General features: G+C 47.7%; 1 protein-coding gene across 2 annotated transcripts in view; it reads left to right on the forward strand.

Annotated features, from left to right (window-relative positions):
- Positions 1–27291, forward strand: part of RASGRF2 (Ras protein specific guanine nucleotide releasing factor 2) — a 469786-nt gene that overhangs the window by 303700 nt on the left and 138795 nt on the right. For both annotated transcript variants that reach the window (XM_073581445.1, XM_073581523.1), the window contains exons 10-11: positions 118–278; positions 8723–8789. In XM_073581445.1, coding sequence (XP_073437546.1) covers positions 118–278; positions 8723–8789 — 228 coding nt within the window. The remainder of the gene's footprint in view (positions 1–117; positions 279–8722; positions 8790–27291) is intronic.

Raw genomic sequence — 27291 nt, forward strand, 5'->3', positions numbered from 1 at the left:
GACTGCAGATTGAACTAACAGCACGTCTAATTCCCTGTCCAGCAGAAGTGTGATGGTTAGTAAATGTAAGATGGATCGTGAGATGAAAAGAGCTCATAATAGATATTTCCTTTCCAGGTACTCTAATCCAGGTCCCGTCTGTAGAGAGAGGGAAGCTAAGCAAAGTTCGCCTGGGGCCTCTGTCTTTAAAAAGAGAAGGGGAAAGGCAATGCTTTCTATTCACAAAACATTTCTTAATATGTACAAGAAGCTCCGGGGGCAAATTGCATTTACTCAAGGTAAGAGCGCCGTGGGAAAATTTCTAGTGAGCTTAGCTGGCTTACAGTATATGTTCAGTGCTGGGTCTCTGCCACTTCATCTGTTTTTCTGGTTCCAAGATTACAGCTAATAAAGCAAATACAAATTGCCCATTGTTTGAAGATAACTTTTGTGGTCATGTTGGCAATCCTCCTTGTGTAGTTTTTTATCATGTCATAAAGTATTAAATAGATATCAGGAATGTTAAAATATCTTGTATATCTTGTTATACTTTTTATAATTAATTTATAGTTCATAAATGCAAAATTAATTTTCCATTTTTTGCCAAAACTACCAATAGACTCTTCAAATAAAGCAGCTGACGATGGCAGTGTGAATAAAGGCATATGTAGTACTTGCACTGGGCTGCATCCTTTATTAGTTTATGTTCACATGTACAGTTAGGTACAGATATATTTTGACAGTGACACAAGTTTTGGCATTTTAGCTGTTCATCAAAACATTTTCAAGATAGTTACATAATCAATATGGACTTAAAGTGCAGACTCTCAGCTTTAATTTGTGGGTGTTCACATCCTAATTGGAGCAGGGGTTTCAGAATTACACTCTTTAACCACTTCACGACCTATGACTTATACATTATAGATACATCATAGATCGTCCAGAGCCCGCATCTTTTCCTGCACATGACAGCTGATTACATTTATATAACCAGCACATTTCACCATAATTTCTGCACTGACGGCTATACAGTTTTTTTCTATGTGAACCAAACAGGGAGACTCTCCTCCTCCTCTACTATTAGTAGTCATGTAATGCTACTCTACCAAAACAAGCGACGTAACAAGTAAGACCCCAGATGGGTTGAAACATCTATGCTATACATCATGCTCACTTTACACTGTTACTTCCCACTCCCATTTTTCCCCACTATTTACAGACTTGGGTAAAAATGTTTTGCATCACTTGAACCCAAGAGTGTGAATCTTGACTTCTAGTGAGCTCGTTCTGACAGTCTATCAGGAAAGTTTGTAACTCTTTTATCAGCCTTTTTATTAGCTCCTCTCAGCGGATTTATGGCCACAGGGTTGCATCTCCAAACTATTTGTGTGTACGTAGCTCTTTGAAAGACAAGTCCAGCAATTTCCTTTGTTACTGAGAGATCAGTCTTTGAATTGACTTGCAAATGAGGTTGTAGATCGGAAGCCTGTCACTCCAGCTCTATTCCCTGTCCAGTGCTTCCACTTCCTGCATTTATGTAGATGGCAGCATCCATGTAGTGTGACTTCAGGCAAAAGAGCTGTCAGTGAAGCATGAGAAGACATCACTGGTTGGGGAACAGAGCTGGAGTGACAGAGGCTTCAGATCTACAGCCTCATTTACATATCAATTCCAACACTGATTTCTCAGTAATGGAGGAACAGACTGGCCATGTAAAGGTATTGCTGGACTTGTGTGTGAAAGGACTGCAAGTGTGGGTGTATGTATGTGTATATACAGTATATACAGCTCTGGCAAAAATTAAGAGACCACCACGTCAAAACCCTGTCATGGCCAGCCCATTCTCCAGACCTGAACCCCATTGAAAACCTCTGGAATGTAATCAAAAGGATGATGGATAGTCACCAGCCATCAAACAAAGAACTGCTTACATTTTTGCACCAGAGGCAGTGTGAAAGACTGGTGGCAAGCATGCAAAGACACATGAAAGCTGTGATTAAAAATCATGGTTATTCCACAAAATATTGATTTCTGAACTCTTCCTGAGTTAAATCATTAGTACTTTTGTTTCTAAATGATTATGTGTGACGGACTCAGCTCCTGCTGAGCCCATTTTTTGAGTGGACCCTTTGGGTCATGGCACCCACCCGCCGAGGGCGAGCTTACCTTGTGAGAATCCACCCCCTGTACAGGGAGTGTCAGGGGCAAGACCAAGGGGGTGAGCCACCACGACTGCTGGACCAGACGGCCGGCTCAAGGAGACACTATTGAGTGTCTGTCAACAAGACGGACTGGATACCAAACATAAAGTGAAGTCACACAGTTTCTTCCTCAAACGTGGATTCACACTTTATTCAGGTGCAAGGCATAACAGGGAATCAGGTGCAGGGCACAAACAGTGAAACACGGCAGGATACGTGCAAGGGCACGCCAAATGTTCCAGGCATAACACGTGCATGAAAACATACCAGGGTCCAGGACAGGATACGTGATAGGGATCACACAAGAGTTCCTAGAAGGAATGCATGCTAGGACACGCCAGGATCCAAGACGGGGTGCGATGGCATCGGACTCCGGACTACTGGCAACGACCGACAGGGTCCAGGCATCAGGCCGCAGTCATCTGGTTCCGGACCTCTGGCAACGGTCGGCAGGTTACGGGAATCCGGCAGGCAAACCAGGTTTCAGGCAAGGAGGCAAGACAGATCTCCAGGCTTGGTGCATGTTAGGGAACACGCCGAGGTCCAAGGCTAGGTGCGAGACAAAGGTGCGTGTGTAGGGGACACGCCAAGGCACAAGACAGGGTGCGTGTAGAGACACGCCAAGGCACGAGACAGAGTGCGTGTGTAGAGACACGCCAAGGCACAAGGTACGAGATAGAGTCCTGAGCGTGCAAAGGGGCACACCAGGGTCCAGGCAAGACAGAGGCCTGCGCGTGCAGAGAGGCACGCCAGGGACAGCGTTCAAGGACCAGGTTAGGACCTGTGCGTGCAAGAGGGCACGACAGGGTACATGGCCAAACCTGCGCTTACTATAATAGAAGCACGGGGAGGTATGCCATGAGCAGGCAAGGGCCTGCGCGTGCTTTAGGGAGCACGCAGAGCACAGTGCGGAAACAGCGTGAGGTGCAAGAGAGCACAGAGAGCACGGCTGGGGCACTGGCTAGCTGATCGGGCTGCGGCACTGACAGACGGGTAAGACTCCAGCGAACCCGGCTGAGGCATGGCAGGCGACACAGCTGTCACTGACCGACGAGCACGGCTGAGGCACAAGCAGGCGGGCACGGCTAGGGCGGGCACGGCTGAGGCACAGACAGGAGGCTAGGAAGGCCAGGAGCATGCAAGAGCATACGAAGAAAGAGCAAGGGAAGACAAGACGAGAAACAAGGCAGAGCTTATGCAGAGTAAAGAACCAGGAACGGAAGCATAGGCAGAAACACGGAATCAGATCAGAGCAAGAACAGAGCTAGCAGCGGAGCGTAGGCCGAAGCCCAGAGCCGGGCCAAGGGAGAGCCTTGGGACTAGACATGGAAAAGAGCACAAGAGGAAAGAGAGAAGGAATGGTGCGTGTGCCAGGGAGCACTACAGAGCACCATAGGAGAGAGAGAGAGGCAGAGCAAGCAAAGGCAGAGACTATAGGGAGGAACAAGGCAGAGCATAGCAAAGGCAAGGCAGAGAATAACAGAAGGACTACAAGTCCAAGCAGGACAAGGACGAACATGGCACAACAGACAAACATAAGACAAGGCACGGGACAAGAGATGGAGTACGAGCACGGAGCGTGTGCAGAGATGCACGACAGGGCAGAGTGCAAGGGCACAGAATAGAGGGAGCGCCCCACAGACCAAGCAGCCATGCAGGGACACTACACAATACTCAGGCCCTGAGCAAAGGAAGGGGCGGCCTGATATAGGGCATAGCACCTCCTCTTACAGGTCAGGACCAGGGGAGCACTTCCGGGTTCAGATCCACAGGATAACAGAGCACAGTCACATGATCAGAGTTCCAGACATGACGAGACGACTGCAGATCCAGTGCTGAAACCTAGACAGGTCACATGATCATAGTTCCAGACATGACGAGATGATTACCGAACCAGACAGTGCAGGATCTTTAGGAAACGTCACATGATAAGCGTTCCAGACATGACGAGATGATTGCAGAACCAGACAGTGCAGGATCCAGGCAGGGACACATGATCAGGGACTCCTAGACATGATGAGAAGATCACAGAAGGCAGAGCAGAAACGCAGGCATCCTGCAGCTCAGACATGAGGTGAGTGTGCACACTGCTCTAGTGAACATGCAGGACAGCAGACAAGATATGCACATCGCTCCAGGAGTTCTTGAGACAAAACAGACATGGCAGACATGACAAACATGGCGGACATGACATTATGAACTTGTTTTCTTAACATTATTTAAGAGCTGAAAGCATTGGTTCTTTTATTTAAGTTTGACCATTTCTCATTTTTAGAAAAGAAATACAAAATTTATTGCTTGGAAATTCAGAGACATGTTGTCAGAAGTTTATAGAATGAAAGAACAATTTACATTTTACTCAAAAATATACCTATAAAGAGAAAAATCAGACAAACTGAAAATTTTGCAGTGGTCTCTTAATTTTTGCCAGAGCTGTGTGTATATGTATAAAGACAGATTATTTTTAAAGTTGAGCGTGCCAAAAAAGCAAAGAGCCTCTAAGAGCAAAACAGTGCAAAATTTGTCATGAAACCCAGTTACAAAAAAAAGCCATCTCCAATAGTTTCAAAGGGAGCCCAATCCATTTTAAACAAGTGCCAGTCACTTTGCTATTTCATCGATTGGTACTTGTGTAAATCAGCCTTATTATGATTACCCTATTATAGAAATGTGACCATGGCCGGCTTCCAGAACAAATGCAACCATGGACGTCATTATATGCAAATACGACCGTAAACAACTGCGACCACAACATTTGTAGCAAATTATCCATGTTCGTATTTGTACAGAAAGATGATTGTACGATTATAATATGGACGTCTTTCTGTATAAATGCGTCCTTTTATTCGGAAAGTGACTATGCACGCATTACTGTAGGGATGCCACCATATATTCCTAACTGTTCGATTTCAATCATGGACTTGTTACTTGTACAGATATGACCATAAACGCCTTACTATACAAATTTGATCCTTGAAACCATACTATATAAATCCAATCATGGAGGCCTTACCTTATAAATACAAACATTGGCACATTACTGTACAAATATGTTCATGGACCAAGGCTGTTTTGTCAATTTTTATTCTTTTTATCAGAAAATGTAAAAACATTTTGCATTCATTTCCAGAACACGGCTCTTCTGAATGACATTGACAGTGTAAAGGAAGTTTATAAGGCATCATCTTAATGCAGTTCGAAAGGACAGGAGATCCTAGGGCAGTAAAAGGTTAATGCTCAGTGCGTTTAGCTACCAGCTGTAGAATATATAGAGAAATCACATGTGTTTTATTTGGAGTAAGCAGATGACAATGCTTAACATGAAGTATTATCTGACAGCTCTGTAAAATGTGCCCTCAGCCAAGTTACATGACCCCACACAGGAGGAATAAGATGGAAGACATTAAACGTGTGGATGAAGCGGTCTGCTCTTCACTTTAGAGGCTCTGTGTAGTAATGTCATAAATGTAAAAATGTCCATTCTGTCTGTTTTTAAATGTCCAAAGACAGATAAGCTGGATGAGCAGTGGCCAATTATCGTGACCAAGTGTTCCCAAAGACACTAATTTACCGATACATGTGCAGTGAAAACAGGCCGCCGATCACCCGATGATCCAGCAGCATACAGGTGCTTCTCACTAAATTAGAATATCATCAAAGAGTTAATTTATTTCAGTTCTTCAATACAAAAAACGAAACTCGTATGTTATATAGCGTCCTTACAAACAGAGTGATCTATTTCAAGTGTTTATTTCTGTTTATGTTGATGATTATGGCTTAGACAATGAAAACCAAAAAGTCATAATCTCAGTAAATTAGAGAAAACACCTGCAAAGGCTTCCTAAGCGTTTAGAAAGGTCCCTTGTCTTTTTCAGTAGGCTCCACAATCATGGGGAAGACTGCAGACTTGACAGATATAGAGTGTGTCAATGACTGCCTTCTGGACAAGGAGAATTAGCCACAAAAGATCATTGCTAAAGAAACTGGCTGTTCGCAGAGTGCTGTATCCAAGGATATTAATGGAAAGTTGAGTGGAAGGAGTAGTAGAAAAAGTAGTAGAACAAGCATCTGGGATAGCCGCAGTCTTGAAAGGATTGTTAAGAAAAGGCCATTGAAAAATTTAGTGGAGATTCACAAGGAGTGGACTGCTGCTGGAGTCATTGCGTCAAGAGCCACCACACACAAACGTATCCAGGACATGGGCTACAAGTGTTGCATTCCTTGTGTCAAGTCACTCATGACCAATAGACAACGCCAGAAGGGTCAAGGAGAAAAAGAACTGGACTGTTGCTCAGTGGTCCAAGGTGTTGTTTTCAGATGAAAGTAAATTTTGCATTTCATTTGGAAATCAAGGTCCCCGAGTCTGGAGGAAGAGTGGAGGGCCACAATCCAAGCTGCTTGAGCTCTAGTGTGAAATTTCCACAATCTGTGATGGTTTGGGGAGCCATGTCATCTGCTGGTGTAGGTCCACTGTGTTTTATCAAGACCAAAGTCAGCGCTGACGTCTACCAGGAAATTTTACAGCACTTGATGCTTCCCTCTGTCGACAAGCTTTGTGGAGAGGGAAATTTCATTCTCCAGCAGGCCTTGGCACCTGTCCACACTGCCAAAAGTACCAATACCTGGTTTAAAAATAACAGTATCACTGTGCTTGATTGGCCAGCAAACTCGCCTGACCTTAACCCCATAGATTGGTATTGTCAAGAGGAAGATGAGATACCAGACCCAACAATGCAGACGGGCTGAAGGCTGCTATCAAAACAACCTGGGCTTCCATAACACCTCAGCAGTGTCACAGACTGATTGTCTTCATGCCACGCCGCATTGATGCAGTAATTGATGCAAAATGAGCCCCGACCAAGTATTGAGTGCATTTACTGAACATACATTTCAGTAGGACAATATTTCAGATTTTAAAATAATTTTTCAAGCTGATGTTATAAAATATTCAAATTTACTGAGATAATGACTTTTGGGTTTTCATTGGCTGTAAGCCATAATCATCAACAGAAATAAACACTTGAAATAGATCACTCTGTTTGTAATGACTCTATATAATATATGAGTTTCACTTTTTGTATTGAAAAACAAAAACAAATTAACTTTTTGATGATATTCTAATTTAGTGAAAAGCACTTGTACTCGTTTGGGTGAAATTGTTTTTAAAATTAATTTTTCAGTAGGATCAATCCTCCTATATGCGCATGTAGGTTGTCGGACGCTGAACAAAGTGGTATCTGTGATCTGTTGTCTTATTCCAGAGAAATCCACAAGTTGATTTTATGTAACTGAGCTGTACAGGACTATGGGCCGGACATAGATCTTCCTGAAAATCTGTCTTCAGAGAGTGTTTAAATTGAAGGGGGTGTTACAAGTGTGACACAAGGAGATCAGGAGAGCAAACTGTCAGTCATTACATGTCATATTTAAAATAATCTCTGGAGGCAGATGCTCATGGGGTGATGAGTGTCCAGCCCATAGACCTTAACAGCTCATTTATATATTAAGAAAAAGGTGTATTTCTCTGGAATAAAACATTGGATCGCAGATATTAAGCAATTTATTTTCTCAACTTGCTATGACCTACTGTACATGCCCATATAGATGGCTTAGGAAGGATGATACTACTGTCAGATTCTCTTCACGTTTGCTTTAAAGGGAAATGATGGGTGAAATGGTGAAATAATTGTTCTTAGTAGAGCAATCGTACGGCGTAAACAGGACATTAACTGCGGAGAACAATGGCAACCTATATGCGTAGAACAATCTACCGTATTCCTGATTTTTGTTTCTGTATTGGAAATGCGGTCTGCAAGTCTAAACAGGCTATTTTATTGCCCATCAGCAAACGAGTGGTGATTGGTGGTTTTTTAACGCAGCAAGATGGGTGTTCAGACCAATGGATTACGAAAGGTCCTTTGCTTTAGGGGTGTTTAGGCACCAGATGAATGCCTGTCCACTTTTCAATAAAAAAGCATTGACTAATCCATTCTTAGTCCTTAAATAACATGGATATTTGGCTGACTTTATTCATGTTAAAAGGAATTTTCAGTTTTGGAAATTATACCCTATCCATACAATAGTGGATAACTGCTTGATCATTGGGGGTTTGATCACTGAGACCCCCACCATTCCCTAGAACTGTGGCCCATATGAATGGGAGTGATGGTTGATCATGCACACTACTATTCCATTCATTCTTCATAGGACTGTTGGAGAGAGACAAGCGCTGCGCTTGGCTGGTCTGCACATGATCGACATCACTCCATTCACACAAACCGGTCTTAGGATCAGTGTGGGTCCCAGCAGTCAGACTTTCAGTGATTGGGATAACTTCCAAACTTGAGAATGCCCATTTTATGAGGAACATGAGGTATTTTAAAGTTCAGCTGGCATCATTTTGGGGGCACAGCAAGCATTTTAGCTGTTATCTCCAGTGATGTAAGCCAATTTGGGCCATCTCTGAATCGACATGTCATGTTAACATATAGCTGATAAAAGCATATAGGTTGAATTACTATCATGGAGTTTCATTTGTACAGACAGGTGGGGTCCTTTCTCTGATCGAATGCACCCTGATTGAAGAACCAGACATTAATGATGATGACTGTAAGTAATACCATCCAATTTATTTACTAGACTAGTGTTTCTCACTGTTATTAAGCAATGTACCCATTATTTAAGGTACGCCCAATACTATGATTAAACAAGTGCGCTGAACATTTAAATTGTCACTGTCTTTGTAATAAATGTTTCCTAAATCATTAGTGCAAGTAATTCTGAGAAGCTTTGTAATATGTCTGATCAGGGAGCTACTTCTCCCCCACCACCTGCCCCCTGTACTCACCATAAAGAGCACAGTCAGACAGCTGTATGAATCGGATCGAGATCAGACAGCATTGCTTGGACTGGCTTTCCCAACCCGAGTTTGACAGCTGCATAGAAATACCGTATATGAAGCTGTTGCGTTAGAGTCGAGAGAGCCACCAGACAATCTATTGTGGTCCAATTTATACGGCCATCTGACTGCACCCCTACTCTGAAGTACAGCTAGAACCTGTCTGGTAAAACACAAGGTGGGCTGTCAGCATCATGAGGTGTCAGGGCATACTTAAGTCTTTGGAGAGGAGGGGAGAAGAGTGAGCACCAATTAGTACTGTGCGAGACCAGACAGAAATGGACAGAAAGAGAGACTGAGTTAAAATCCTTGAGGTAACGAATTTCACTTCAGTGCTGGATATCACTTCAGTGCTGGATTCAGGAATACAAAGCTCAGTACTCCTGTATAATATTTTTCATGCTTCTTCTGTTTGTATGCTATAGAGAACAGCAAACAGGAATCCATCTCTCTGTATTGTGTAAGAAAGATAGAGTAGCAGCATGTCTCTACCCACTTAGTCTGGGGGAACTGAAAATTAATGAGAGAGCTTGTGGATCACCCCCAGGGCTGTGGGGATAACTCGGTACCAGGCCGGTGTCTTAAAAGGGAAGTGTCGCGGTGGCGGTGACCCCGTCCGTGGCCCTGGGCGTCCAATGTAAAATAGGTGGAATGGAATAGAGTTTATATGTAGGTAGTTTGTGACGCCACCTGTGGTTTCTGATCAGATAGTGACCAGCACTGCAGTGCAGACCCTCTGGGACAGATTGTGTGGTGCAGCAAAGATGTAATAGCTCTCTATAGGCAGAGCTGTAGTCCCAGGGCAGTTTGACAGCTGCATAGAAATACCGTATATGAAGCTGTTGCGTTAGAGTCGAGAGAGCCACCAGACAATCTATTGTGGTCCAATTTATACGGCCATCTGACTGCACCCCTACTCTGAAGTACAGCTAGAACCTGTCTGGTAAAACACAAGGTGGGCTGTCAGCATCATGAGGTGTCAGGGCATACTTAAGTCTTTGGAGAGGAGGGGAGAAAAGTGAGCACCAATTAGTACTGTGCGAGACCAGACAGAAAGAGAGATTGAGTTTTATCCTTGAGGTAACGAATTTCACTTCAGTGCTGGATATCACTTCAGTGCTGGATTCACGGCTACAAAGCTCAGTACTCCTGTATAATATTTTTCATGCTTCTTCTGTTTGTATGCTATAGAGAACAGCAAACAGGAATCCATCGCTCTGTATTGTGTAAGAAAGATAGAGTAGCAGCATGTCTCTACCCACTTAGTCTGGGGGAACTGAAAATTAGTGAGAGAGCTTGTAGATCACCCCCAGGGCTGTGGGGATTACTCGGTACCAGGCCGGTGTCTTAAAGGGGAAGTGTCGCGGTGGCGGTGACCCGGTCCGTGGCCCTGGGCGTCCAATGTAAAATAGGTGGAATGGAATAGAGTTTATATGTAGGTAGTTTGTGACGCCACCTGTGGTTTCTGATCAGATAGTGACCAGCGCTGCAGTGCAGACCCTCTGGGACAGATGGTGTGGTGCAGCAAAGATGTAATAGCTCTCTATAGGCAGAGCTGTATTCCCAGGGCAGTTGTAGAATAGATGATGTAGTGTTTAGACAAAGAGATGTAGCAGTGCTGAAGGGGTTGGTGTAGGAAGAAGGCAAAGACACAACTGAGTGCAGTTCCAATTCTTTTACTCACGTTTCTGGCACAGACAGGAGCTCACTTCAGTGCCGCAGCCTCAAGCTCAGGGGCCCAGCCAACTCCCAGGCAGATGGAATATACCCTTCCAGCACTCCCTTCCAAATGTGCCGTTTCTGAACGTCTCCTTCCTAGCGCTAATCTGAAGTACTTGTAGTTCTGAATTACACTCAAGTTCCTCCTTCTTGATGTTACTTATAACTCCACTCGTATGACAGGCAGCTGTAGCCTGCTTCGGGGACTCCATACAATCATGTCCCGGCTCACACACATTGCTGCTGTGTCTTCGAGTCTTAGGTGGGAATAAAGTCGTCACAATTTCTATTTCTTCGGTTTCTGCTGCAGGATCATTAGTATCACACACAGCCTCGGATATCGGCGCCCGGCCTTGACGCATTAAACTTAGGAAAGGGCTCTGCACTAGCCCTAATCCCCAGTCTCTCTCCTCCTCACTTTCCATCCTTATCTATCTTTCTTCTAAACAACTGATCCTTCTTTCCTTCTCTTTCTTCTCTTTCTTTACTAGCAGCTCCAGCTTACAGGAGGCTGCTGCATCTACATCCTTTCTCTCCTTCCCCCAATGGGGAACTGACCCTAACTTCCTGTCAGCTTTGTCCTCTAGTGTTTCTAAGCTCCACCCATCACCCAGCACCCTTCATGAACCAAAGCAGCTGCCATAAAGGGTGCTCTGCTGTTCTAAGGTGTCTGTGCTGGATGTAGGTGCTGGAGTCTGGTCAGGTGTTACCATTTTACCTGTGGAGTGGGATACTACACCTCAGGAGGACGTTCAGTACCTCTGTGGCGACTGAACCCTCAGGGGCGCCACACTTGCAGACTGGAAAATTGGTGAAAAATGCAGGATGCAAGTCATATAATGTCCAGAAATACTTTTGTTGATCATGGAACACACACCAGTTTATTCTGAAAAATTACCTGAAAGGATGCTGGTAGACGTCGAAGTACAGTATGAAGTTAGTGCAATTACCTGTAAAGTCTTGGGGGACATTACTATGGAGATGCCCCATTATTAAAGCATTCCTGACAAAAACTTTTACCCCCAAAAATCTCTTTTATGACTTTGCATTCTTTTAAAAGATAAGCCATTTGATCCCTTTATGACCCTAAAGTGACGCTCCAGCAGAGAGAAATTGTGTTTAGAAGTTGTGTCTGTAAGTGCATTGGGGTGTGAAAATGCATTTAAAGCTCCTTTGCCTCCACATTTTACCACACTAGCAGAACTGTCCCGCAGCTGATTGACAGGTCAGTAGCCATGTACCAGAACAAAGAACCTGTTTATTAGGTCAAGGAAGGGTTGCTGCTAGGTAAGAAATAGGCTGAGAAGTTAGAACTACATGGTCACCCCCACTGCAATTCCAATGTGATTTCTCACAGCTGGTACAACGCTTTGTGATGATAAAGGGATCAATTAGCTTATCTTTTACAAGGCTACACAATCAGATTAATGGTTTGGGATGGTAAAAGTTTCTGACGGGTTCCCTTTAAGGGAATGCGTTGCATATACGTTGCATATCCCTGTATTGCTTTTTGTACGATCTAGGATACTGGATTTTAACATGTTGTTGATTTAAAACATTAAAGAATTTTTCCTGGTATAGAGGGGGACCGAGGTGTTAAAATATTGTGTCGATGACCAGGATCTTAATACCATCTTGTGATGAATGATATGATATCTAGGAGATAGTGATTGGAATTGGAGCTTGTTTTAATGTCTTACATTTTTTGTTCTGTGGCAGAAAAGATCAAATGACATTTGTGGTGGAGCATGTCTGTTCCTTGTCTGGTCTCCACATGTTGTTTTGCCTCCATAACAATATAAATGATGTTAGGGAGACTATGACAGCCCCCGTCTGATACTGAATCTGTCAATGCCACTTCATTAGTTGCACTGCAGGAGATGATTATTTTATGTCTGTCCCCCCTCCTTCCTCGCTTCACGATGTAGCTGGGCCACATTGATGGCACACTGAAAAATGTCTGTAGTTTTTCCTTTCATAATAATTTTTGAAATTTGCATTAAACTTTGCGGGTTTAATATAATAATTAGGATGGGAGAATCACTTGGGAGAGGGCCTATCCGATTGTCTAGGCCCTCGTTTCTCAACTTGTAGTTTGTGTACCCCAGAGCGAACATTCCATACTTATGGCTGTTAGTCAAACTGTCCCAGTATTATGCTTTTCACTTGCCAGAAAGTGTAAGATAATAGCTTTGGGCTTCTTTTTATGGTAACTGGCAATTGGCCTTTTTCCCACAGACTTCTATGCACACGCTTTTTAAAAATCAAGTGAACCTGCCTCAGTTTTCAAGCAGAAGACTCCTCAGGAAACTTTTTTTCCCCTCAAGTGCCTTTTGTGTTTTTGTTTCAGTTCTTTCCTGAGCATATTTCCTATGGTTGCAGCTGACAGTGGATTTTTTGGAGGCTGAAGGGTTTTCCCATGGTATTTGTGACGTCGTTGGTACTGTTTTTAGAGTTTTTTTGGGGAGTGAAATAACGGCAAAAGACATGCAGGTATTTCTTTTAATTTTTCCCATTGACTTGAATAGCAATGTGCTGAGCGTCTTCCTAGTGAAAAAAGCCAGAACGATCAGATCACTTTTGACTGTTTGGCGTTTTTGGAAACCTGAATTCGTAAAGCTATCCAAAAGCCTGAACATTTGTTACAAGTAGAGTTGAGCGATACCAGCCGATACTTGAAAATATCGGATCGGAATGGATCGGCCGATCTTAAAAAAAAGTATCGGTATCGCCGATTCCGATACCGGGAACCAATGCAAGTCAATGGGGCCAAAATATCGGAATTAAAAAAAAACCTTTCTTTCCTTGTAGGTTAATTCTACATGAAGAAAAACAACTAAGAATAATGTAGAATGTATTGTGGGAGGTGGAGGAGACATTAAAGCCATAGAGGTTTAGCCCAATCAAATGGAATAGCAGGAATTAAACTTTTTTTTTAAAGATGTTAGGAGTTACAAAGATATTGACTATGTTAGCCTCATTTATATTTTGCCAGACATGTATGTCTTCTTCTTCTTTCTTCTTCTTTCTTATTCTTCTTCCTTTTTTTTACCTTCTTCTTCTTCTTATTCCTTTTTTTACATTCTTCTTCTTCTTCTTCCTCCTTTTTTTACATTCTTCTACTTCCTTTTTTTACATTCTTCTTCTTCCTTTTTTTACATTCTTCTTCTTATTCCTTTTTTTACATTCTTCTTCTTCTTCCTTTTTTAAATTCTTCTACTTCCTTTTTTTACATTCTTCTTCTTCTTCTTCTTCCTTTTCTTACATTCTTCATATTCTTCTTATTCAACAATTATTATTCTACATATTCAACTTCTTCATCTTCTTCCTATTCTTCTTCATCATATTCTTGTTTGTGTCAGGCATTCCTGTAGTTGTTATCTGGAAAAGTTAGAAGTTTACACCTTCCGTTCTGCCTGTCACAAAAGATTTACAACAGGATTTGTCCGCGTTCAGTTTGGCCTGCAGCAGCAGGCCTTTTCCAGGGGCACCACGAGGAGGAACGGACTCACCCCCATACACTGCTTAGTCTTCTTCTGCTTATAAATAAGATAATATCATTTGCTCAGAGTATTAGTCTTATGCTTAATGTTCTTCTGCTTTGTTTTTTTTATGCTTCTTGGTCTTCTCTCTCTTGTTGTTCTGCATCTTGGTGGTTGTCTTCCTGTTCTTTGTCCTCTTGAACCAGCTGACGGTACTGGCACCGGGAGGGGCAGCAGAAGGAACAAGAGCCAATGGCACTACCGAGGACCAGCTGACGGTGCTGGAACCCGGTTACTAAGCAGGAGGTACCTGTGCTACAAAGCACTACCAAGGACCAGCAGACGTTGCCGGAACTCGGATACCGAGATGGAGGCACCTAGGCCAAAGGCTCTGACGAGAACCAGCTGACGGTGCTGGAACCCGGAGGGGTAGCATAAGCTGCAAGAGCAAATGGAAATAGCGAGGACCAGCTGACAGTGCTGGCACCCGGAGGGGCAGCAGAAGGAATAAGAGCCAATGGCACAACCAAGGACCAGCTGACGGTGCTGGAACCCGGTTACTAAGCAGGAGGTACCTGTGCTACAAAGCACTACCAAGGACCAGCAGACGTTGCCGGAACTCGGATACCGAGATGGAGGCACCTAGGCCAAAGGCTCTGCCGAGAACCAGCTGACGGTGCAGGAACCCGGAGGGGTAGCATAAGCTGCAAGAGCAAATGGAAATAGCGAGGACCAGCTGACAGTGCTGGCACCCGGAGGGGCAGCAGAAGGAATAAGAGCCAATGGCACAACCGAGGACCAGCTGACGGTGCTGGAACACGGTTACTAAGCAGGAGGTACCTGTGCTACAAAGCACTACCAAGGACCAGCAGACGTTGCCGGAACTCGGATACCGAGATGGAGGCACCTAGGCCAAAGGCTCTGACGAGAACCAGCTGACGGTGCTGGAACCCGGAGGGGTAGCATAAGCTGCAAGAGCAAATGGAAATAGCGAGGACCAGCTGACAGTGCTGGCACCCGGAGGGGCAGCAGAAGGAATAAGAGCCAATGGCACAACCAAGGACCAGCTGACGGTGCTGGAACCCGGTTACTAAGCAGGAGGTACCTGTGCTACAAAGCACTACCAAGGACCAGCAGACGTTGCCGGAACTCGGATACCGAGATGGAGGCACCTAGGCCAAAGGCTCTGACGAGAACCAGCTGACTGTGCTGGAACACGGAGGGGTATCAGAAGTTACCCCTGAAAAGCAAAGTTGGCATGCCGCAAGCTGGCCGCAGTTACCGAATCACACAGTCCTACAGGGGGTGCTTGTCCTACTGGCACTATGGAACAAGCCTTTCTTACCAGAACCCGCAGTCCACATAGGAAGCACCTAAACTGCTGGCACCCTAGCCTCGGCTAACCCAACCGCAACACGACATGGCAACTTGGGGTGGCAAACTGACATTGACACTTCCCGGAAACAGCAGGCAGGGCTGGAACCAAGCTGGGCAGGAGGGAGTACCCGTGCCAAAGTCAGTTATGAGCAGCAACTGGCGATGTTGGAGCCCAGGACAAGCACTTAGCAGGCTGAGGCCTGATGTGCTGTCAATTGGGAGGCAGCAGGACAGATTGCCATCAAAACAGCAGGGGAACAGCTGACGTTACTGAACCCCACAAACACAGGAGCTAGTGTTTTACTCTGTGAAGACGGCACTTCCGAGCAACAACTGGCTGTGTGGAAGCCCAGGGACAAGCACGGAGCAGGCTGAGGCTGCATTGAAGAAATTTTAAGATCGGTTGTAGACTACTAATTTGAACCAAGCTCCACTTAGGCCTGTGGCTTCACTGATTTTCGTATTTCCCCTGTCCTCCAACCCCGCCAGTTACAGCTCCGAAGTGGCGTCTGCACAATCCACACTTGTTCCTGTGTTACAGGTGTTCAGTCCGGTCAGTTAATCCCCTGATGTGTGTCCGGCAATGTCGCCTGCTCTGTCCACATTCCCATAATGGGAATGTGGACAGAGCAGGCGACATTGCCGGACACACATCAGGGGATTAACTGACCGGACTGAACACCTGTAACACAGGAACAAGTGTGGATTGTGCAGACGCCACTTCGGAGCTGTAACTGGCGGGGTTGGAGGACAGGGGAAATACGAGAGACAGTGGAGCCACAGGCCTAATTGGAGCACGGTTAAAAATCAGTAGTGGTATGACTGTGTAGGCAGCAGGAGACTTTGCCATCTACACAGCAGGGGATCAGCTGACGTTACTGAACCCCACTGAGACACGGGAGCAAGTGTCTCTTTCCGTGTGGACGGCACTTCCGAACTACAACTGGCTGTGTTGAAGCCCAGGAAATAGGAGGGTGTAGGCAGAGGCCTACTGTATTTTGAAAGAGGTGACAGCAGGAGAGACTGCCATCCACAAAGCAGGGGATCAGCTGACGTTACTGAACCCCACTGAGACACGGGAGCAAGTGTCTCTTTCCGTGTGGACGGCACTTCCGAACTACAACTGGCTGTGTTGAAGCCCAGGAAATAGGAGGGTGTAGGCAGAGGCCTACTGTATTTTGAAAGAGGTGACAGCAGGAGAGACTGCCATCCACACAGCAGGGGATCAGCTGACGTTACTGAACCCCACTGAGACACGGGAGCAAGTGTCTCTTTCCGTGTGGACGGCACTTCCGAACTACAACTGGCTGTGTTGAAGCCCAGGAAATAGGATGGTGTAGGCAGAGGCCTACTGTATTTTGAATGAGGTGACAGCAGGAGAGACTGCCATCCACACAGCAGGGGATCAGCTGACGTTACTGAACCCCACTGAGACACGGGAGCAAGTGTCTCTTTCCGTGTGGACGGCACTTCCGAACTACAACTGGCTGTGTTGAAGCCCAGGAAATAGGAGGGTGTAGGCAGAGGCCTACTGTATTTTGAAAGAGGTGACAGCAGGAGAGACTGCCATCCACACAGCAGGGGATCAGCTGACGTTACTGAACCCCACTGAGACACGGGAGCAAGTGTCTCTTTCCGTGTGGACGGCACTTCCGAACTACAACTGGCTGTGTTGAAGCCCAGGAAATAGGAGGGTGTAGGCAGAGGCCTACTGTATTTTGAATGAGGTGACAGCAGGAGAGACTGCCATCCACACAGCAGGGGATCAGCTGACGTTACTGAACCCCACTGAGACACGGGAGCAAGTGTCTCTTTCCGTGTGGACGGCACTTCCGAACTACAACTGGCTGTGTTGAAGCCCAGGAAATAGGAGGGTGTAGGCAGAGGCCTACTGTATTTTGAAAGAGGTGACAGCAGGAGAGACTGCCATCCACACAGCAGGGGATCAGCTGACGTTACTGAACCCCACTGAGACACGGGAGCAAGTGTCTCTTTCCGTGTGGACGGCACTTCCGAACTACAACTGGCTGTGTTGAAGCCCAGGAAATAGGAGGGTGTAGGCAGAGGCCTACTGTATTTTGAAAGAGGTGACAGCAGGAGAGACTGCCATCCACAAAGCAGGGGATCAGCTGACGTTACTGAACCCCACTGAGACACGGGAGCAAGTGTCTCTTTCCGTGTGGACGGCACTTCCGAACTACAACTGGCTGTGTTGAAGCCCAGGAAATAGGAGGGTGTAGGCAGAGGCCTACTGTATTTTGAAAGAGGTGACAGCAGGAGAGACTGCCATCCACACAGCAGGGGATCAGCTGACGTTACTGAACCCCACTGAGACACGGGAGCAAGTGTCTCTTTCCGTGTGGACGGCACTTCCGAACTACAACTGGCTGTGTTGAAGCCCAGGAAATAGGATGGTGTAGACAGAGGCCTACTGTATTTTGAATGAGGTGACAGCAGGAGAGACTGCCATCCACACAGCAGGGGATCAGCTGACGTTACTGAACCCCACTGAGACACGGGAGCAAGTGTCTCTTTCCGTGTGGACGGCACTTCCGAACTACAACTGGCTGTGTTGAAGCCCAGGAAATAGGATGGTGTAGGCAGAGGCCTACTGTATTTTGAATGAGGTGACAGCAGGAGAGACTGCCATCCACACAGCAGGGGATCAGCTGACGTTACTGAACCCCACTGAGACACGGGAGCAAGTGTCTCTTTCCGTGTGGACGGCACTTCCGAACTACAACTGGCTGTGTTGAAGCCCAGGAAATAGGCGGGTGTAGGCAGAGGCCTACTGTATTTTGAAAGAGGTGACAGCAGGAGAGACTGCCATCCACACAGCAGGGGATCAGCTGACGTTACTGAACCCCACTGAGACACGGGAGCAAGTGTCTCTTTCCGTGTGGACGGCACTTCCGAACTACAACTGGCTGTGTTGAAGCCCAGGAAATAGGATGGTGTAGGCAGAGGCCTACTGTATTTTGAATGAGGTGACAGCAGGAGAGACTGCCATCCACACAGCAGGGGATCAGCTGACGTTACTGAACCCCACTGAGACACGGGAGCAAGTGTCTCTTTCCGTGTGGACGGCACTTCCGAACTACAACTGGCTGTGTTGAAGCCCAGGAAATAGGAGGGTGTAGGCAGAGGCCTACTGTATTTTGAAAGAGGTGACAGCAGGAGAGACTGCCATCCACACAGCAGGGGATCAGCTGACGTTACTGAACCCCACTGAGACACGGGAGCAAGTGTCTCTTTCCGTGTGGACGGCACTTCCGAACTACAACTGGCTGTGTTGAAGCCCAGGAAATAGGAGGGTGTAGGCAGAGGCCTACTGTATTTTGAAAGAGGTGACAGCAGGAGAGACTGCCATCCACACAGCAGGGGATCAGCTGACGTTACTGAACCCCACTGAGACACGGGAGCAAGTGTCTCTTTCCGTGTGGACGGCACTTCCGAACTACAACTGGCTGTGTTGAAGCCCAGGAAATAGGAGGGTGTAGGCAGAGGCCTACTGTATTTTGAAAGAGGTGACAGCAGGAGAGACTGCCATCCACAAAGCAGGGGATCAGCTGACGTTACTGAACCCCACTGAGACACGGGAGCAAGTGTCTCTTTCCGTGTGGACGGCACTTCCGAGCTACAACTGGCTGTGTTGAAGCCCAGGAAATAGGAGGGTGTAGGCAGAGGCCTACTGTCTTTGTAATGCGGAGACAGCAGGAGAGACTGCCATCTCCACAGCAGGGGAACAGCTGGCAGTGCTGAACCCCACTAACACTTGAACGAATGTGTTTGGCTCTGTGGAGACGACACTTCTGAACACCAACTGACGTTGTTGGAGCCCAGGAATAGGCGAGGAGCAGGCTGGGGCCTACTTGATTTTGGCAGGTGAATGCAGCAGGAGACTTGCCATCTCCACAGCAGGGGAACAGCTGACAGTGCTGAACCCCACTAACACTTGAACGAATGTGTTTGGCTCTGTGGAGACGACACTTCTGAACACCAACTGACGTTGTTGGAGCCCAGGATTAGGCGAGGAGCAGGCTGGGGCCTACTTGATTTTGGCAGGTGAATGCAGCAGGAGACTTGCCATCTCCACAGCAGGGGAACAGCTGACAGTGCTGAACCCCACTAACACTTGAACGAATGTGTTTGGCTCTGTGGAGACGACACTTCTGAACACCAACTGACGTTGTTGGAGCCCAGGATTAGGCGAGGAGCAGGCTGGGGCCTACTTGATTTTGGCAAGTGAATGCAGCAGGAGACTTGCCATCTCCACAGCAGGGGAACAGCTGACAGTGCTGAACCCCACTAACACTTGAACGAATGTGTTTGGCTCTGTGGAGACGACACTTCTGAACACCAACTGACGTTGTTGGAGCCCAGGATTAGGCGAGGAGCAGGCTGGGGCCTACTTGATTTTGGCAGGTGAATGCAGCAGGAGACTTGCCATCTCCACAGCAGGGGAACAGCTGACAGTGCTGAACCCCACTAACACTTGAACGAATGTGTTTGGCTCTGTGGAGACGACACTTCTGAACACCAACTGACGTTGTTGGAGCCCAGGATTAGGCGAGGAGCAGGCTGGGGCCTACTTGATTTTGGCAGGTGAATGCAGCAGGAGACTTGCCATCTCCACAGCAGGGGAACAGCTGACAGTGCTGAACCCCACTAACACTTGAACGAATGTGTTTGGCTCTGTGGAGACGACACTTCTGAACACCAACTGACGTTGTTGGAGCCCAGGATTAGGCGAGGAGCAGGCTGGGGCCTACTTGATTTTGGCAGGTGAATGCAGCAGGAGACTTGCCATCTCCACAGCAGGGGAACAGCTGACAGTGCTGAACCCCACTAACACTTGAACGAATGTGTTTGGCTCTGTGGAGACGACACTTCTGAACACCAACTGACGTTGTTGGAGCCCAGGATTAGGCGAGGAGCAGGCTGGGGCCTACTTGATTTTGGCAGGTGAATGCAGCAGGAGACTTGCCATCTCCACAGCAGGGGAACAGCTGGCAGTGCTGAACCCCACTAACACTTGAACGAATGTGTTTGGCTCTGTGGAGACGACACTTCTGAACACCAACTGACGTTGTTGGAGCCCAGGATTAGGCGAGGAGCAGGCTGGGGCCTACTTGATTTTGGCAGGTGAATGCAGCAGGAGACTTGCCATCTCCACAGCAGGGGAACAGCTGGCAGTGCTGAACCCCACTAACACTTGAACGAATGTGTTTGGCTCTGTGGAGACGACACTTCTGAACACCAACTGACGTTGTTGGAGCCCAGGATTAGGCGAGGAGCAGGCTGGGGCCTACTTGATTTTGGCAGGTGAATGCAGCAGGAGACTTGCCATCTCCACAGCAGGGGAACAGCTGACAGTGCTGAACCCCACTAACACTTGAACGAATGTGTTTGGCTCTGTGGAGACGACACTTCTGAACACCAACTGACGTTGTTGGAGCCCAGGTTTAGGCGAGGAGCAGGCTGGGGCCTACTGGATTTTGGCAGGTGAATGCAGCAGGAGACTTGCCATCTCCACAGCAGGGGAACAGCTGACAGTGCTGAACCCCACTAACACTTGAACGAATGTGTTTGGCTCTGTGGAGACGACACTTCTGAACACCAACTGACGTTGTTGGAGCCCAGGATTAGGCGAGGAGCAGGCTGGGGCCTACTTGATTTTGGCAGGTGAATGCAGCAGGAGACTTGCCATCTCCACAGCAGGGGAACAGCTGACAGTGCTGAACCCCACTAACACTTGAACGAATGTGTTTGGCTCTGTGGAGACGACACTTCTGAACACCAACTGACGCTGTTGGAGCCCAGGATTAGGCGAGGAGCAGGCTGGGGCCTACTGGATTTTGGCAGGTGAAGGCAGCAGGAGACTTGCCATCTCCACAGCAGGGGAACAGCTGACAGTGCTGAACCCCACTAACACTTGAACGAATGTGTTTGGCTCTGTGGAGACGACACTTCTGAACACCAACTGACGCTGTTGGAGCCCAGGATTACGCATGCCGCATGCAGAGGCCAATGGGCATCGGTTTTTATGGAGGTTGTGGACTACTACTGATTCTAACCATGCTCCACTTAGGCCTCTGGCTCCACTGTCTCTACTATTTACCCTGGCCTCCAACCCCGCCAGCTACATCTCTGAAGTGGCGTCAGCACAATCTACACTTGTTCCTGTGTTACTGGTGCTCAGTCCCATCAGTTGATCCCCTGATGTTTGTCCGGCAAGTTCGCCAGCTCTGTCCTCATTCCCACTACTGGTTATGGGAATGTGGACAGAGCAGGAGACCTTGCCGGACACACATCAGGGGATAAACTGATGGGACTGAGCCACAGGAACAAGTGTAGATTGTGCTGACGCCACTTCAGAGATGTAGATGGCGGGGTTGGAGGTCAGGGGAAATAGTAGAGACAGTGGAGCCAGAGACCTACGTTGGGCAAGGTTAAAAATCAGTAGTGGTTTGAATGTTGATGGAGCTGGTGACTCTGCCGTCCACACAGCAGGGGATCAGCTGGCATTACTGAACCCCAGTAACACAGGAGCTAGTGTGTTTCTCTGTGCAGACGACACATCTGAGCGACAACTGGCTGTGTTGAAGCACAGGGATTATAGTTCAGGTGGTAGAAAAATGAACACACCAGCAGACCTGGATACAGTTGCCAACCACTAATTTAGTCTGTAAGAGGAATGGCAAAGTCTTTGGAGATCCAGGCCTTGTTCATTTTCAGAAAAGTCAGCCGGTCAACATTATCGGAAGATAGTCGCGTGCGACGGTCTGTTAGTACACCACCTGCGGCACTAAAGACACGTTCCGATAATACACTGGCAGCAGGGCAAGCCAGCACCTCCAATGCATACTGGCTAAGCTCTGGCCATGTATCCAGCTTAGAGACCCAAAACTTGAAGGGGGAAGAGCCATCTGGGAGTACAGCGACAGGGCAAGACATGTAGTCTGACACCATCTGACGGAAGCGTTGCCTCCTGCTGACTCGAGGCGTCGCTGATGGTGTAGACAATTGTGGTGGACACACAAAACTTTGCCACATTTGGGCCATAGTGGTCTTGCCTTGTGCTGCGGCACTGCCTCTGCTCCCTCTTTGTGCAGAGTTTCCTCCACTGCCTCGACGCACAGAGCTGCTTTGTAAAGCACTAGCAACAATGCTGTCGGGTGGAATGGAAAACATTATGGACTGCACCAGTGACTCTTCGTACTCCCGCATTTTACGCTCCCGGTTCAACGTTGGTATGAGCCTTTGTACGCTGTCCCGGTAGCGAGGATCTAGGAGGGTGTACACCCAATAATCAGCCGAGACGAGAATGTGGGCGATGCGGCGGTCGTTTCTCAGGCACTGCAGCATGAAATCAACCATGTGCTGCAGACTCCCAACTGCCAAAGAACCGCTGTCCCCTGTTTGAGGCGTGACCTCGACCTGCTCTGCATCACCCCACCCTCGCTGTACATACTGAGTAGAGGTTTGTGTACCTCCCTCCTCTGGAGAGATGTCTTCCTCCTCCATCGACTCCTCCTCATCCTCCTCACAAAGTGTCCCCTGCCTAGGCCTTTGTGAGGAAACACGTAGCGCAGACTGTCCAGAAGCAGATGGCATTTGGGACTCCTCTTCCTCCACCTCTTCTGAAACCTCATCCCTTAGTGCTTGCAGTGTTTGTTGAAGCAGGCAGATAAGGGGGACAGTCATGCTGACTAGTGCATCATCTGCACTCGCCATCCGCGTGGATTCATCGAAGGCACGCAAAACGAGGCAGATGTCCTTCATAGAGGCCCACTCAATGGTGCTGAAGTGTGAACGGCGCACAGTGCGACTTGTTTGCGCCTGATGCAGCTGGTACTCCATGACTGCTGCCTGCTGCTCACACAACCGCTCCAACATATGTAACGTTGAATTCCACCGGGTGGGTAGGTCACATATGATGCGATGTTCCGGAAGGCCAAATCGTCGCTGCAGAGCAGCGAGGCGCGATCTTGCCGTGCTGGAACGTCGCAAGTGAGCGCACTCTATGCGGACCTTGTGCAACAGTGCATCAAGATCCGGATAGTCCCTCAGAAAGCTCTGCACGACCAAGTTAAGAACATGTGCCAGACATGGGATGTGTGTGAGGTTGCCTAGGCCAAGAGCTGCCACCAGATTTCGGCCATTGTCACACACTACCAAGCCCGGCTGGAGATTCGCTGGCCCAAACCACACATCGCTCTCCAGCTTGATAGCATTCCAGAGCTCCTGCGCTGTGTGGCTTCGATTCCCCAAAGAAATTAATTTGAGTACAGCCTGTTGACGTTTGGCCACGGCTGTGCTCATATCGGTCGTAACAGGCTCCTGCTCTGCTGTTTCTGAGGAACTTGAGTAGGAGGAGGAGTCTATGTGTACAGACTGGAGTCCTGCAATCCGTGGCGTTGGAAGAACACGTACAGCGCCACTCTCCAGATCCGTACCCGGCTCCACAACATTGACCCAGTGGGCAGTGAGGGAAAGGTATCGTCCCTGTCCATGGTTACTGGTCCACGCATCGGTGGTCAGGTGGACCTTGCTACTAACGGCGTTTAGTAGCGCATGTTTTATTTTGCCCTCAACATGTTTCTGCAGGGCAGGGACGGCTCGCCTGCTGAAATAAAAGCGGCTGGGCACGTTGTATTGGGGGACTGCCAATGCCATTAAGTCCCGGAAGGTGTCAGTGTCCACCAGCCTGAATGACAGCATTTCAACTGCCAGAAGTTTGGCAATGCCAGCATTCAGAGACTGTGCTCGGGGATGGTTTGCCGAGTAAGGGCGCCTTTTATCCCATGCCTGTGCTACCGATGGCTGTGATGGATGGGAACGTGCTGTTATGGGTGGAATCTGACAGGGTCTCCGGACAACAGTGGCAGAGGTTCTTCCTTGGCGATCCTGTGAGGAAGCCGAACCAGCAGTGTGTGAGCTGGAGGAAGAGGGCCCAACACGAACTGAAGAGGTGGTAGGTGGTGCTGTACGTTGGCCTACGTCTTCAGGGTGTCTCTGCAACTCCAACTCGTGCTTGGTGCGCACATGTTTCCACATATTTGTGGTATTGAGGTTGCTGACATTTCTCCCTCTTTTGACTCTCTGATGACACAGCTTGCATTTGACAAAGCAAATGTCATCTGCAACTGTGTCAAAAAAGGACCACGCACTGCAACTCTTGTGAGCGCCCGGTTTGCCTTTGGAAGGAGGAATGCTCCTAACGGGTGCCGAAGTGGAGGGTACAGGCAACCAAGTCTTCCCCCTCCCTCTGCCTCCTGTTTTGGCCGGTAGGGGAATCTCTTCCTCCGAGCTGCTCCCACCACCTTCCTGTTGCTCACGCCATGATGGGTCAAGGACCTCATCATCTTCCCTCCCCTCTTCAAACAGCTGCTTCTCCGGGGTTGTCTCGCCAGCACCGTACGCACCAGAAAGTGGCAACTGAGTCTCGTCATCATCTGATGCGTACTGAGGTGTGCTGACCATAGGCACTGGCCCACTCGCCTCTTCAGATTCAGAGGGACAAAGAAGTTGCGCATCACTGCATACTCCCTCTTCTTCACATTCAGGAATGCTGCTTGGCTGGCCCCCTCTTTCCAAGCCAACAGATTCCGAGAACAGAAGTAGAGACTGTGATGGCTCCTGTCCATGTCTCTCTGACTGCCTGGGCACTTTGGCAGGTGGTGAAGAGACAGATGGTTGCTCTTCGGTGCTCTGACCCTGAGAGGATGCGGAAGTAATTGAAGTCGATGCGTTAGCTGCCATCCATCCGACAACGGCTTCAATTTGTTCCTCCCGCAGCAGTGGGGTACGTTGAGGTCCTACAAAGCTGCGCATAAAGGACTGTTGCCTGCTAAAACTGGGGGATGCTGATCCACTGGTGCCCGCAGCAGGCCCAGAATCCCCACGTCCTCTACCTGTAGAATCCCCACGTCCTCTCCCTGCAGAATCCCCACGTCCTCTCCCTGCTGAAACTCCACGCCCACGCCCACGCCCCCGCGCCTTACTCCCTGCCTTCTTCATCTTGCAAGACTGCTTAAGATAGGCAAAAAAGTACAAAGGGGGGCCTTAGTGTGCTTATTCCTGAACAGCTGGTTACAGGTACAAGAAACACTAATTTTATGAAGTGTGTGTGTGTGGACTAGACTTTAATAGGAGCTGATGTGGCCTACACAAGTTCAAAATGTAGTGTTTGGTGAACTTTTTATGTGGTTTCTTTGTTTGAAACAAACTCAAAGTATGAGAACAAAGAATTGAAACTGATAGTATCACCAACTTTTTGGAGCTATTACAATGCAGGCAGGTAACCTACAATGCAAAAGATGAGGCTCCCAAAAAATTGGGTAATACTAATCTGGCTGCGCCGGCAGGGCACAAGCCAGAAAAAAAGGCTCCTCTATCTACTCCTATATAGTGTTTGCAACCAACCAATGTTGATGGATACGGATGGATGCACACTAATAGGAGAAGAAAAAATGAGCTGCACTCAAAGACAAATATGTGTGAGGCAGTGACGCACGTTGAGCGTCCTACAACCAGACGTAGCTGCAGGACACTCTACTCAGCGTGAGCTGCACTCACACACAGTCAGAGACCTCTCAGACAGCCGTCAACAGTGCAGCTAAGTGGGCACTGGCACTGACAGGCTGCAGAAAGGCTCCGCTGTGTACTCCTATATAGTGTTTGCAACCACCGTAGATGGAGACGGATGGATGCACACTAATAGAAGAAAAAATGAGCTGCACTCAAATAAAAATATGTGTGAGGCAGTGACGCACGCTGAGCGTCCTACAGCCAGACGTAGCTGCAGGACACACTACTCAGCGTGAGCTGCACTCACACACAGTCAGAGACCTCTCAGACAGCCGTGAACAGTGCAGCAAAGTGGACACTAGCACTGAAAGGCTGCAGAAAGGCTCCGCTGTCTACTACTAGTGTTTGCAACCAACGTATATGGATACGGATGGAAGCACACTAGATTGAAATTATTTAAAAAATGCAGCTCAAAAAATAAAAGATGTATGAGGCAGCAGTGATCACACTGGGTGGCCTACAGCCTGACGTGGCTGCAGGACCCACTCCACAGCGTGAGCTGCACTCACACAGCCCTTGCAGACAGCTGTGAACACTGCTGCTAGGGCAAAGAAGGCTACAGTGGTGGTTTATGTAGCCTGGGTAAAGCACTAGATGTTTGGTGGAATCGCTATTTCTAACTGTCCCTCACAGTCTTCTACAGCAGCCTGTCCCTAACTGAATTCACAGCAGAGTGACCAGAAATGGCGGCTGCGGTGGCTTTTATAGTGCATCATGACATCATTTCGGCAGCCAATCACAGCCATGCCAATAGTTAACATGCCTACATGCCTAACAGGATGTGCCCACACTTCGGAGGATTCCCATTGGCTTAATCAAAGCAAGCAGGCTCATAGCATGATGGGAACTTCCTATTCCGATTCCGATCCCGGAATCCGATATGAAAAAAGTATCGGAATTAAGTATCGGAATTCCGATACCGCTAATATCGGCCGATACCCGATACTTGCGGTATCGGAATGCTCAACACTAGTTACAAGTCATTTTACATAGAGTTGCTTATGTTCATTCTTTTGAGATTTTTACAATGATTTTTCAGATA

Source organism: Dendrobates tinctorius, unplaced genomic scaffold, assembly GCF_039654945.1.
Source record: "Dendrobates tinctorius isolate UK_male_01 unplaced genomic scaffold, ASM3965494v1 ptg000003l, whole genome shotgun sequence".
NCBI classification, from domain to species: domain Eukaryota; kingdom Metazoa; phylum Chordata; class Amphibia; order Anura; family Dendrobatidae; genus Dendrobates; species Dendrobates tinctorius.